The 13,395-nt window shown below is 46.3% G+C and overlaps 1 protein-coding gene across 9 annotated transcripts in view; it reads left to right on the top strand.

Annotated features, from left to right (window-relative positions):
• COL26A1 (collagen type XXVI alpha 1 chain) overlaps positions 1–13,395 on the top strand; it is a 171,773-nt gene that overhangs the window by 128,206 nt on the left and 30,172 nt on the right. For all 9 annotated transcript variants that reach the window (XM_062614937.1, XM_062614936.1, XM_062614935.1 and 6 more), the window contains one exon: positions 4,421–4,482. In XM_062614937.1, the coding sequence (XP_062470921.1) occupies positions 4,421–4,482 (62 nt within the window). The remainder of the gene's footprint in view (positions 1–4,420; positions 4,483–13,395) is intronic.

Below are 13,395 nucleotides of genomic sequence, written 5' to 3'. Positions count from 1 at the left end.
AGAAGAAACATTACACTAACAACGGATGAAAGGACAGTGAGACTTGGATAAGGAAAGTACATTGTTTAGCGTCCCAGGCAGGTTGAAGCATGAGCTGCAAATGCAGTTCTCATGTCCCAAAACCTGACTGTGTGCTATGCCCCACTGCACTGCAAGGTTGAAGTTTCTTGTAATGGCAGAATATGGTCTTGGAAAAACTGGCTGCAAAGATTTTATTTGTTTAAACAAAGGCTTTGTGATTCCAGAATTCTCTCCCCTTTCATATGCTATAAACCACCTCCTCCGCCTCCCCTCTGAAATATGAATTTTGGAGTAATCCATCAAGAAAAAGACAGACAGAGCCTTGATCCCTTGACTTCAGTTGAGCTGTGCAATTTATATCTACTGAGCATCTGGCTGCAGGGAAACCAAAAGCCCTTTTAATATTCTGCAGAGACGCTGGGTATACAAATGAGCGTGGGCTGTCAGAGCTGAGAAATGGGGCAGAGATGCCAAGAGGTTTCTTTGCTGTTTTGCACAAAACTCTGACCTGTGGCCGCATGGTGACGTTGGCTTGGGGTTGGTTTTTTTTACTGCCCTCAGTGCCACTGCAGTAACTGTGCTGGCATCATTAGAGCCCCCTTGCTATAAAGCTGTTATCATTCCTTGCTTGTTATCTCAAGTCAAGTGAGGACTTTGAGGGCTTTCACCCTTGAGCAGCTGAAGTGTGCAGCTATTTAATGATGAAGTTATGCAAATGCTGCAATGTGGAAATGCCAAGCTAGCAAGGCACCTGAAGTCAGGCATTCCCCACTGGTGGTCACTGCTTGTAGGAGTGGATCCAGAGTGGAAGCTGCAGGCTTAGAGCCAAGTGCAAAGCTGCAATGTTGGAGGCGCTGGCTCAGCCTTTACTCAAAGAGGGGTCATAGGTGGCAACCTTTGGATCAGGGTTAAGTGGGTCACAGAGTACATGACTTGTTATTTTACAGCACATGGAGTCCACCACATCTCTGATATGTTAGACTTTTCTTTCCCTGCAGTTGCATTGTTTTACCTGTGCAGCTGGAGAGGGGGAATAGGAGGGTGGGAAGGGAGAGGTGTGCTAGGACAGTAACAGAGAGACATTGTGGAGACAGACTGGGTATCATGCAATATGCTGGTACAGGCTCATGTTCATTATCTCAATTATCCTCCCTGCTGGAATATTTCTAAAACAAATCCTACCATGTGTTTTGAGGTTGGGCTTCACAGAGTGAAATCACAACTCCTTTCTCGGAGTTTAGCTACAAAAATACAAATCTGCCAACTAGGAATATAAGGGAAATAAACTGTGGTTCTGTGTAGCAACAAGTGATGGATTTCTGCAGATATGAAGAGTGTCTGCTCTGGAGTTCCAGGTCAGAGAGTATGTGTATTTGTCCCAGTGTTCTATTCGTTGCATGTGAAATAATGATGTGAGAATCTCAAGCTTGTTTAATAAACTGCTTTCACCCTGTTCAGAAAATTCAGCTTCACAGTTTCAGGTCTTGAAACCTCCAGCCATCAGGATTAGATACTATTTAGTAGTCAGGGAAGATATTTATTGGCTTGTTTTGTCACCACCATTGTGAGGCTTTCTGCAAGGACAGATACCAATCCCAGCCTTCAAAGCAGCCTGATCCCCAGTGTGTTGTGAGCAAGCTTTGAATGCAGTTTCTGTAGCTGCAGTACTGAGCGTTCATCCCTCCGTGTTTGAAGGCATGGTCCAGCTGCTGGTTAGCTAAAGCAGTGTCACAAGGATTTGTTGGCAGGAGGCTTGCCTTAGTAAGAAGATCTTTTTTTCATTAGGATGTCTACTTGCTGGATTAGTTAAATGTGTTTTGGGTCCAGGCTAAGTACCTTGGGTGTGGATCTGGGTTTCCAGGTATTTCAGAGAGGAAAGGATGGAGTTCAAATCCAACTTGAGCTTAAGCAGTTCTCTTTCTGACCTGGGCTGTGTTTTCCGTATGTTTCAGCAGGCATCACTGACATGAAGTACAAATCTCACCATCCAGTGGCACTGCCACTTCCTCCCCCCTTATGTCATTTTGTTCATTCAGATCAAGTGCTGCAAATGCACCTGAAAGGGCTCTTCGAGAGCTATTTAGGAACAGAGAGCTGCTGGACTATGTTGTTCCTACACTGTCTGGCAGAGACAAGAGTATCCTCCCCAGAATGCAGGTTGATTCACCCCTGGGTAGTATGAGCCCTTTTTTATGAGCTGAGCTCTCCAGAGAGGGCTTAAATGATCAATCCATCACAAGTTATGCACAGAGATGGTTTTCAGACAAGTCAAGTCAGTCTCTCTAAACCTATGGGAGTTATTAATATGTGCAAGCCAGCAGAAGGGAGAATGGGACCCCATATTTTATTTGCTCTGTAACACATCTGGTACTCCTTCTGGCTCTTGGGACCACTGGATTTATACAGCCTTATCTTTCTACGAGGATGAGCAAGATCAAAAGCATGAAGTGGGTTACATGCAGGATGTAATTCCCTGTTTTACACACTACAAGCAGATCTAGACCAAACAAGCCTCACCCATTTCCTTCCCTGTGGGACAATGCACTTATGGCACTTGCTCACTTCATGAGCCAATTAAAGCCAAAAAATATTGCCCAAGATGTCTTGTAGAGAGCAAAAATAAATGTTATTTCCTGTTGGATAAAAGAAACTCAATGTCAGTATTGACCTGTAAGGAAACCCCTCAGTCTAAGTGCTCCTGAACCATCAGATGCTTTGTCTGCAAAATGTTGGGTATCATGAGGTGGAAACTCTATGTCTAGCTCCTTTGGGAAGCCACACAGCTCCTCATAGAAGGTCAGTGAGAGAATTTTTTGGGAAGGTTTATGCAGTGGGTGATTGGTTGCTGTTAGCACTTAAGCAATCTTCTTAGACTGTAAATCACTAACGTGGAACAGCCAAGCTTCCTGGCCCTCCGAGCCAATGTGCTAAAATCTTTGCATGGCTGAGAGCCATCACTACATACCACGAGCCTCATAAAACTGGGAAGTATTTGTGGGTGAAGCCTGGAGAGATTCCTTGGGGCTCCTTGTGCAAAAGGAGACAAAGCTTGTTAGGGGGAACAACTAAGTCCTAGGATTCAGGGTGATGTTTGGTCAGGTCAAAACCAATGTTCGCCTATTCCTATTCATAGGTAGGCACTGAGTTTACTCATCATCCCCTGCATTGCTACAACCTCAGCCTGAGCTACACCTGAATGGTCTATTAAGGGGCTTAAGAATTACAAGTCAGCATCCCCAGCACTTTGGAAATACCAGGGTTAAATACCTTTTCTGTGGTCAATGAAAACTGGCCCTGGCCCTTAAGGAGCCCAGAAACACACACAGATGTATTTCTCCTCTGTGGCACATGAGATGGCAGTGATTCATCACCTGACTATGGATGGTTTACTCTCTGAAACATTTCATGCTGCAAGTCGTTTTCCCTTTTTTGAATCCTTTGTGCTTGAGAAGTCATGGTACTTGAGTGTCCAGCCTGGAAAGCTGCTCTGAGAGCTGGGAACAGGCAGTTCAACACTCCTGCAAAGTGCTGGGAAAGTGCCTTGTTGATTAAATCTTTATTCAGGGCTTCATCATCCCTCACTTGCTTTAAAATTGCTGAAATGCAAACAGAGGCAGAGCAGCAGGCCTTCTGCTTAGAGAAGTGATGGTCTTTGGATCAAGCAATCATTTTAAACTGCACTCAGAACCCGTTATGTTAATGTTTGTTCTTGCTAAGGCACCCTGTCAAGACCCCTTTGGTGGTTGCTGCCTAACTGTTACTTCTATGCAGCAAAGTGAGATGGAAACCACTTCATGCTGCAGCTCCGGTCTGCATAAGCCCTGGGGTCTGTCTTAGATTTTGTTGCTGTCACTGAGACGGATGATTTGTTGTGGGAATGGTAACAGGGCCTGGGAGTGCAGGGATGGAGCAGGACTCCACAGAGACAGGCATTTTGTATATTCATTGCTTTCCTTCGTGTTTGATCACAACGTAGTGTAGGAGAGGATGCGGCACAGAGCTAAATGGGGTAGTGGTTGTGCAGCCTCGCGTCCTGTGAGGTGGGAGCATGTGCCGCACCAGCTTACACCAGTAGCAGCGTCTCTGCTGGTGACAACAGGTAATGCTGGTTGGCACCATGAGAAGTCCTGATAACTAATGTTTTATTTCATCTGCCTTCTACCTATAAGGAGCTAGATTCCACACTCTGCCCCACTAAATATCCCCGCACAAGGTTCATATAATGCGGCTATGGCTGCTTACCTGTGCAGTGGATTTGAATACTCATTCCTATCCCATAACTGATCTTGAATCCTGCGTGCCTTAGATCACACAGGGATCAGGGTCTGCAGGCTGAAAGCCATGGGGTAAAATATAAGGTCTATAGGAATTTTACATTGGTTTGTTTTGCTCTTTCTAGAATGCATGAACTGCACGAGACTAGCGGATATGACCGAGAGGCTAAACACACTCGAGGCCAAGGTAAGGACCTGCCTTTATTCTTCTGTTTGGCAAAAATCTCTGTGTTGCTGGTGAAAAAGATGGGGAGTTGGCAGCCCTGCAGAGATCTGGTGTCTGTCCTTCCATGCAGAGCGAGGAACACGCTGTGGTGGTGGCTCTGTACCAGGAACCCTTCTGCTGTGCACACAGGCATCGCTCACCTCTAACCTGGCTCCTTCCACTTCCCATGCAGCTGCATCTCTGCCTCCTTTCTTCTCTCTGGCTGCTCAGCTCAGCTCCTCCCAGATAATGCTCAGAGCTCAGAAATAACATGCCCTGTGTTGCCATTATTCCCATTGCTGTGCTTGCCTGCTACAAGCCCCTTATGATGGGCTCACTGGCTCCCATGTAGTGCTGTGTTGGGGCTATGCTCACCACTGTCACAAGCGTGCAGCTGCGACTAAACAATAAATAGCTCATTGCTCTCAACTGGGACATGTTAGCTCAGGTTTTGCTTCAGAGACAGAGGGCAGAGAGAGCTGTATGAAAAATATCTTGCCTTCTTGCTGGTTGATAACATGGGGATATAAAGCAGTGGCTGCCCTGGCTTGGGGAAGAAGCAGTCTGATTCTTGTCTCTCTCACTAAAAATTCCTCGTAGCAACCTTACCAGTGTAGACTGTAACACAGAGGAGTAAGGGTACGTAGATTTTTGTAAGAAGAGTTGCTTATTAGCCTGCTCTTCAAGTGCTTATCCAGTCCTGCTTTTTTATCCCTCTGCTGAAAGATGGGAGGCTTTCACGCACAGCTTAGTGGAGACAAGTGTTAAGGGGAGCCCTTCACGTTGTGGGTTTTTTTTTTTTCCCTGCAAATTGTTTTAATTTCTACCTACTGGGATTCAGATAAATTGTTCCAGTCCAGCAACAAAGCAGCTGAGTCAGTCATTCCCCTTTGATCTGTGGTCCCTCCTGTGACAGCCCAATCCTGGCTGTTAGATATACTGCATTGGTTCCTTTAAGGCATGTGCTGCTGTTATTATTCATTAACTGATGGTTATCAGTGACATAAAAGAATTTGGGGAGAAACCTTTGGGATGGAGGGGGGGGTGGTTTTGAGGCCAGTGCATGATATTATGGTAATTTGGGAATTGTCTGTGCTGAAATGGAGTGAGCAATGTTGTCTGGAACTTCCTCAAAGCCTTCGCAGTTATATTTCACTACGGGAAAAGGAAGGGGTGGGGGGAGTGAAGTTCTGGGGAGCAGAATTGTTCAAGTGAAAACAACTGTTGTAGTGCAAAGGACAAAGATGAGCTGGATTGTTTTGCCAAACACTGGGACCTGGCAGGTTGGTGTCTTTTGGCAGCGAGGAGCTGGAGGCGTTTGGAGAGGAGACAGGGCCTGGTGACTGACCTCTGCGTGTGCAGTCCTGAATCCAAGACAGACATGAGACCAGCCTCAGAGACATGTAAATCAGCCCTCCCGTGCTCAGCTGTACCTTCCTTCACTTTCCAGGATTTTCTATATCTGGCTCACTGGAAAATGATAGCCAAAGAGTGTCCTGACACGAGAACGCCCAAGTTCTGCGGCTTGTGCTGCTCAGCACTTGTGTCAGGCAACAGTGTTTGAGAAGCTGATGGCAGCCTCAGCCAGGGCTGTGGTGGGGCTTCATGGAAGAGGAAGGAGGCCCTGTCTGTATACTAGAGAAGTCTTAGCCCACAGTGAAACTGCACTGAGGTCAATGGGTTTGTCTTACAGATAGGAGGCTGGTTTAAATCGGGTGATGCTCCCATGACCTGAAAGCAACCTGCTCCCTGATGTTGGCATCAACTGCTTATGGTATTTGGGGAGTGCTGCCCACTTGCCTTCTTTGTGGCACATTGTCTCCTACTCTAACCTAGGACACTTGTTGTGCAGCAAAGCTCATCAAAGGGTTTACTTTTACAGAGGGGAATGAATTACTTCTCTAGTGAAGTACTAAAGGCTGTGTCTCTGTAAGGGTGCCTTCTGCAGCCCAGCAGCGTCATTATCAATCTTGTGGCTTCCACTTTGTTTGAAAAGTTGTGGATGCTGTGCAAAAATCGACTGTAGCAATTAAATGGAAAGTGAAGAAACATCACACAGCTGGTGCTGTACACAAGAAATCCACTGATTCTTTTTCAGGGTTAAGTTCAGTTTGATCTATGTAGCAATGACCTCAGTTGTTACTCAGTAATAGCCAGCACCATTTAAAAGGTTCTTGCATTTGTTTGGTATTGTCTGCATTCCTACTCTAGATTTTGGGGGAAGATCCCTATTTTGCTGGGTGATCTGGATATGAAGTTGTCTCTCAGTTCTCCAAACTGTCTTCTTGTAATGTCTCAGTTCATCACAACAGCCTGAAGCTGTTCAGAGGAAGGCAGGAGTGATTGGATGGGCACACACATCCCTTGCCAGTGTTGGAGACTGGCTCCCCTCTAAATTTGCTGTCATCTTGTGCAAAGGCAGATGCGGAAGTTCATCCTTCCTATGAGCAGAGACAGGGTTTTCTGCCACGGTCCCACTCCTTCTAGAGACAGCTGAAGTTGAGGAGTTTTGCTGCCCCTGCTCTCTTGAATTTCAGCCCAACATGACCATGGTGAGCTTGGGGAATGGCAGCGGGTAAGATCAGCCAGCTCAGCATAGCCAGTCAGCTTCAGGCACGTGAGGTCATTGGCACTTGCCATAAGGGCTTTGAGGCACGTGGACCTTGTGCAGACTTGTAAATACTGCAAGGCTTAAGGGTGAGAGCAGATGTGTGGAAAGCTGCCTCTGAAGGCACCTTGGACCTGGGCAGATAGGTGCTGGGTGAGGGGGTTTGCTTTAATAGAGAAGGTTAGGGACAAGTGAAAACCAATCTCTTTCTCAGACCTCTGCAATAGGGACAAGGGGCCCAGAGCTTTTCTTGGTTATGTGTTGAGGGTATGTAAAATGCATGTGTGTCCTCCAGTGGCTGTAAAGGGCAAGTTAAAGAAATGTAGACTCACTTGTGGAAGAAGAGGCTGGAAGGGTGATTTCTTCCTTCTGTATCTCCTCTTCTGCAGGCTTTTATAGGTGTCCCCCCAAAAAATGGGGATCTAACCAGAAATGGTCTCATCTTTCTTATTACAAGGATGAGGTGGTTCATCCAACTTGTAAGATCAGTGTCCAAATGAGGTAATAAAAGTAACCCTCTGATTTTTGTAATATGAGAGTTGGATCAAAAAGCAGGAAGCAAGAATAAACACAGAGCAAGTGGAATGAAAACTGACTCATTAGGGACCAGTGCTTGTATAGCCCTTGTAGAGGAGAGACTGAGACATGGCTGAACTGTGCAGCAGAACAAGCTCTCCACGTGTCTTGTGCTTGCTTTAACACTGCTCTTGGTTGTCCTTGTGGCTGTAGGAGATCTTTCTGCAGGAAAGGAGGTGAAGGGAGATGGAATCAGGTTCCATCCTCATCTCCCCTGTTTGAAGTTACCCTGTCATCTCCCCAGGGTGGAGTTGGCCTGTTCCATTTGCTGGATACCAGACCCATTTGGGTGCCAGAGATTTGAAAGCTTTGACTGATGGTTTTGAGCTTGAAATCTCCAGGCCATGGGAATCTACATTAGGGAGGATTGTGTTGACCCTGGGGTCAAGGGCAAGAAAGTGTGCAGACCAAAAGAAACTACCCCTTCCCCTAGCCCCAACACACCAAACCTTACTTCTTTGAGGAGCGTCTTATTTGGCATTGACATCACTACAGCACTCGCTGACCCTGCAGGGAGCCCTAGTGTTGGAAGGGCAGAATGAACCCTTTCATTTCATGTCAAGCTTTCTCCTTGGGCCAGCACAACCCTTCCTTTCTGAATTTCCTGAGCCTGCTGCTGCCCTCCTGTGTCACAGGACTAATCCCAGACAAGCTCAGGAGAGCTGCAGTGTCAGGAGAGAGCTGCTGCTGCAGCAGGAAAGCAGGCACCCGCATGGAAATGCCTTCTTATTGTAACACTCCACCACGGAGCTACGGGCAGTGCAGTATTAATCCCAGCTTTTGGTTGGGGCTTGAGTGTGAAGCATTTGATCTGAGTTGATATAACCCAGCCTTATCTCTTGCCACCACTTTTGAGAAGTTTATGGCATCTCACTTCCAGCTTTAAGGCAGGGAGATAACATTACATATCTAGTGTCTGATGGATTCATTGTGTGATTGATAAATGACATGCATATTTTTTGCATGAAAACAGCCCTTGTAATGCGATTCCCCACACAGAAGATTCTGAAAGGTTTTAAAGAAAATCTTTGTACTGTGCACAGAGTTTGATCAATACATTGCTATTTATATGAAATCACCCCATTTGTTTAGGACAGATTGCCCCACAGCACCTTCACCCTGTACTTTTTCATTCTGAAGCACCAGGGCTTGGAGTTTTAATGTAATCACTGTCTGAAATGTTCCTCTGTCTTCCCCTTCTTCCAAGCAGCTCCATGAGATACTGGCAGCTGTCGAGGATGTTTTATGGGGTTTGTATTTTCTTTCTCTGGTAGACAATAAGAGAATTCCCTGCTGGAGTGGGGAATTATTTGGAAAAGAGAAAATGTTTCATGGTACTGTGACATGGCTGAGGGATGGGGAGGGAAACCCCCATTGCTTGGCTGAGAGGCTGCTGCTGGTCCTGCCGAGTGGACCTTAGCAGTTGCTTGGTATTTCAAGGACTTTGACAGATTTTCCATGGTGTGCATGTGATTGGCACTAGCAGTTACCTGTTTCTTTTCTGTTCTGAACAGGAAGGTGACCTGTCCAATCTCTAAGGCTTCCTAACGACCCTGTACAGAATCTGCTTCTCCAGCCCCAGTAATGCGTTCAGTTTAAGGGGTATTTGGGCTATTTCACAGGCAGCTCTATAATAACTGGTTTCTAGTAGCAATAACAACTTAAGCCCTGTAAAATTTAGTTTAATACTGAGTTTCTATAGGTCAGTTAATAGAACAGATGTTCCCAAGAATAAAATGCAGCTTTCTACCTGATTTTTACAAGGGGGATCCATGAACCAATAGCATATGGTCGAATCAGATTTTGTGTTAGCGTTGATATCTGAACTTTGCATCTGTCTCATTGGCCTGTTTCTAATCAGCGATAATCATGCTGATGATTAGGACACATGGGGCAGGTTGGGTACTGGCCTTTCTCTCGTTTGGGCATGCTTTCAGAATGACAGATAAAATCCTTGCACTCTCAAACCTAGTCATTTTTGGATCTTATTTTTTATCACTGTTGGATTGAAGGAGCAATCTGTCCCCTGACACTGTTCCATGTGTTTGGCCAATGCTGTAAATCATTTGCCAGAACCACAGAAAGGCTTCAAAGACCCCCTCTTGCTCTATCCCCTCCTGCAAAGTTTTTTAGTTACAAGTTTGGCATTTTTAGGTTAAAAGATTTAATATTTTAGTAAAATCACTTTGAAAGATTCTCTTTTCCTGTAGCATGCAACTTAATTTGCCAAGCAAATCCTATGTCTGCATTAGGAGCTGCTTCTGGTGTGTTTAATACCTGGGGACATCGTTTACAAGCTTTGTTTTTTAGTGAAATAATTTTCATAGAATCCCAGCCTGGTTTGTGTTGGAAGGGACCTTAAAGCTCACCCAGTTCCAACCCCTGCCCCGGGCAGGGACACCTTCCACTAGAGCAGGTTGCTCCAAGCCCCTGTGTCCAACCTGGCCTTGAACACTGCCAGGGATGGGGCAGCCACAGCTTCTCTGGGCACCCTGTGCCAGCGCCTCAGCACCCTCACAGGGAAGAGCTTCTGCCTAAGAGCTCATCTCAATCTCTCCTCTGTCAGTTTGAAGCCCAAACATGCAAACCTCTTCTTGATCCTCAATGAGAAATAGCAGTAGAGCTTCATCAGGAAAGTACTTTTGCTTACACTAAGGTGAAGCAGGAAGGAACCAAGCCCCTTATCTTTTCAGTTGTGCCCCTCTCTTCTTGCAGCTTTTCATTTGGAGCCCAGCAAGAAGGAGAGCACACAAGGCATCTCAGCCTGTTTGAGCTGGCTGGTGTGCACATCAGCCAGAGCTGAGGGCTCCTCACCTGGTGAGAAGCAGAGAGCTGATCTCAACACCATTGCTGAGAACAGATGTTACTTTGTCCAGACTGAGTTCATCTTGGTCTGGCATGGCTCCATGTCCATAGCACTGCTACAACCCCAGCAGGTAACAAGCAATAAATGGGGCAGAGAAAAATGATGTGATTTTGATGGTGGAAGCTTATACCCCAATGTATTTTTATCAGGTGTTTTAAAATAATGATGAGGAATCTGATTTCACTCTGAGCTGCTTTGAGCTCTTAGCACAGCATCGAAGGATTGCTGGATCCTTTCCACATCTAGGTTCTTTCCCTGGCTGTAACACTTCGGGGTGCCAGTGATGGCAGGCTGCAGGGGGCTCACAGCAGCAGAGGTAAATCTCCAATGTGTACCAATACAAGAGGCTCCCCAGGTGCCTCAGGATGCAGTTGACCCAGTAGGACCACTGCCAGCCTGTCCCTCACTGCTGCTCTCAAGCAAAGCCTCCATGGGCTGATGATCTGCTCAGTGTTGCCTGTGTTTATCTGCACTAGAAGGCTAGCCTGTGCTTTTGTGTCTTCTCTGCTCTGACTCCCCTCCAGAAGGTACCTGCTGACGAAACGGGCACTTTTTGCATCATCCAGTTTGGAAATCCCATAAAACTGTACAAAACCCCAAATACCTTTGCAGAAAGAGCTTGAACTGTGTAACCTGTGGACTTGTAGAAGCCTTTGGTCCACATTTCTGTCTTCCTTGCAGTAACTGGTGACATAAACCTTACCTTTTGGTCTAAATTGGGTCACTACAATGAGATCAGCTATTGCTCCCTCCATCATTTATCAGTATAGCCAAAACTCCTCCATGCACTAATTATCTTGTCCCCTTTGGCCAAACGTCTAAGATGTTGTAAGGATGAAGTCACCGAGGTTCTCTCTGGGCACCCAGTTCATCGGATTTTAGTGGACACTTACTGAATGTATTTTGGCTTTTGAAACCAAGCAATTGCATCTGCGTTGGAGCCTTGGGTTCACAGGTTTCATGTTGCTACAAGAGAGATACCATTCTCCATCAGGTTTTGTGAAACTCCCTGTTTAGCTGTGTCTTGATGAATGATTTAAAAACTTGTATTTTGCCAAATAATTTGCTATAAAGAAAGATATGTCCAACAAGTTATGCAATTACCATTATTAATCAGCTTACGTCTTTACAAGATTGAAGGAATCTTATTTTACACTGGAATTTTTAGCTGATGAGCTGGGTTCATGCAGTTTCTTTCCCTCCTCTTTAGAAAAGGATGGAAGGAAGTTAATTCCATCAGTGCTTCAAGAGACCAGATATCCCCTGTTTATTAATTAATAATATCCATCTGGATTGTGTCAAATGATTCCCCCTGCATTTCCATGGATTTTTATCCAACGAAAAAGCATTCTGAACCCTGTTCTATCAGTTTTGAAATCTTTGGAAGCCTGGCTGTTCTTTCCTTGTTTCTAGCACCTACTAGTTACAGGACATCAGGAATGTGAGCAGAGGACAGATGATGGGAGGAGGCTGTGTTTGTGAAATCTTCTTTTGATGTGTGGGAACAACCAAAATAGGGTTCTTGAAAGCCACTACAAGCCAAAAAAAGTCCTCTGACACTGAACATCTCAAGAAGATGAAAACCTTCCTCCTGTTTCCATCGTCCCTGGCCTGAGCTTTTGATCTGACATAAGAAATGTGGTATGTGTCTGAAGTTCAGAAAGTTTATGCTGGCAAATAGAAAAGGGGGAGGTGGGTTGAGTAAGCTGGGACCGAGCTTCAGGCACATAACACTAATGTCCCTGCTGAGGGCCCTGCGCGTGAGCGGGCCCCACAGTGAAGAGCCAGGCTTGGAGCCACGGGAGAAGAGCAAGCGCCAGACCCTGTACAGAGGTGAGCACGGCTCTCGGCGGGCCCCGGGCTGAGTTGTGCAGGCAGTGACCGCTGGCGCTGGCCTGCGAGCTCCTTGGCCAGGGCAGTGCATCATCCCTCCCGCCTTCCCTTCGCCTTCACACGCCATCTCCTACCCTGGGCCCGTCTCCCGCTGCGGTGTTGGCAGGAGATGTGGCCCCATTTCAGTCCTTTCCAGCTTTCTGACCCGGTTCAGCTGCATCTGAGAGGTGGGGTCTGGAAACCAGAGACAAGCCCTCATGCCGGCGGGACCTCTGTTGCCAGAGGCTCTAGTTCAGCATGTCCATTTAGGCTCAGATTTGACTTTATGCTTCCATATGTGCAAAAAGACAAAAGCCTGAGTGTTTCGCTGAGTTGAGGCCATCTTTCACCTTGTGCAGCGCAGCACAAGCTGCGGAGGGAAGGTCTCCATGTCTTCTGCAGAGATCTGCCCTCCAGCTAGCTCTCTGAACCTGCTGTGGTTGCTGGTATGACCACCATTGCCCATGGCATGAAGACATACTTCTATCTGATGGTCTTAGGATGTTTCCTGCCTCCATCCTTCCCGGAGGCATGACTTTTGCATTGGAAGTGGTCATAGCAGCAGAGGTGGGCACTGCTTGCAATGAAGATTTCCAATCAAAAGCATACGTTCTTCTTCACTTGGTGTTGTCCCTCTCTCTACCTCAACCTTATTGACTAGAATTTACCAAGGCTGAGCCTTTAATACGTTGCACATTTTGCTAATTTGCTTCCTGGCTGTGAGCCTCTGTGGGATCATTTTCCAGCAGTTTACTCAGAGGGCCAAAGATTTTCTTTTTTTGTTTAACGAAAGTGGGAATTCTCCTCAAGTCCCTTGACTCCGGCAATGGCAGCCTTAAGAAAAACAGAACGTGACAAAGTAGATGAATGGCTCCAGTGCTATTGCAGTAACGTGGAAGGACCCCGTTTGTGCTTTGTGCAGGGCAGGCTTAGGAGAGGACACTCTTGTTGAAAGAGTTTGAGATTCTGAATG

Source organism: Pezoporus occidentalis, unplaced genomic scaffold, assembly GCF_034315485.1.
Source record: "Pezoporus occidentalis ecotype Australia unplaced genomic scaffold, CSIRO_AGI_Poc_V1 ctg179, whole genome shotgun sequence".
NCBI lineage: Eukaryota > Metazoa > Chordata > Aves > Psittaciformes > Psittacidae > Pezoporus > Pezoporus occidentalis.
Note: the sequence above shows the minus strand (reverse complement) of the source record. Positions and strands in the feature narration are given on the sequence as shown.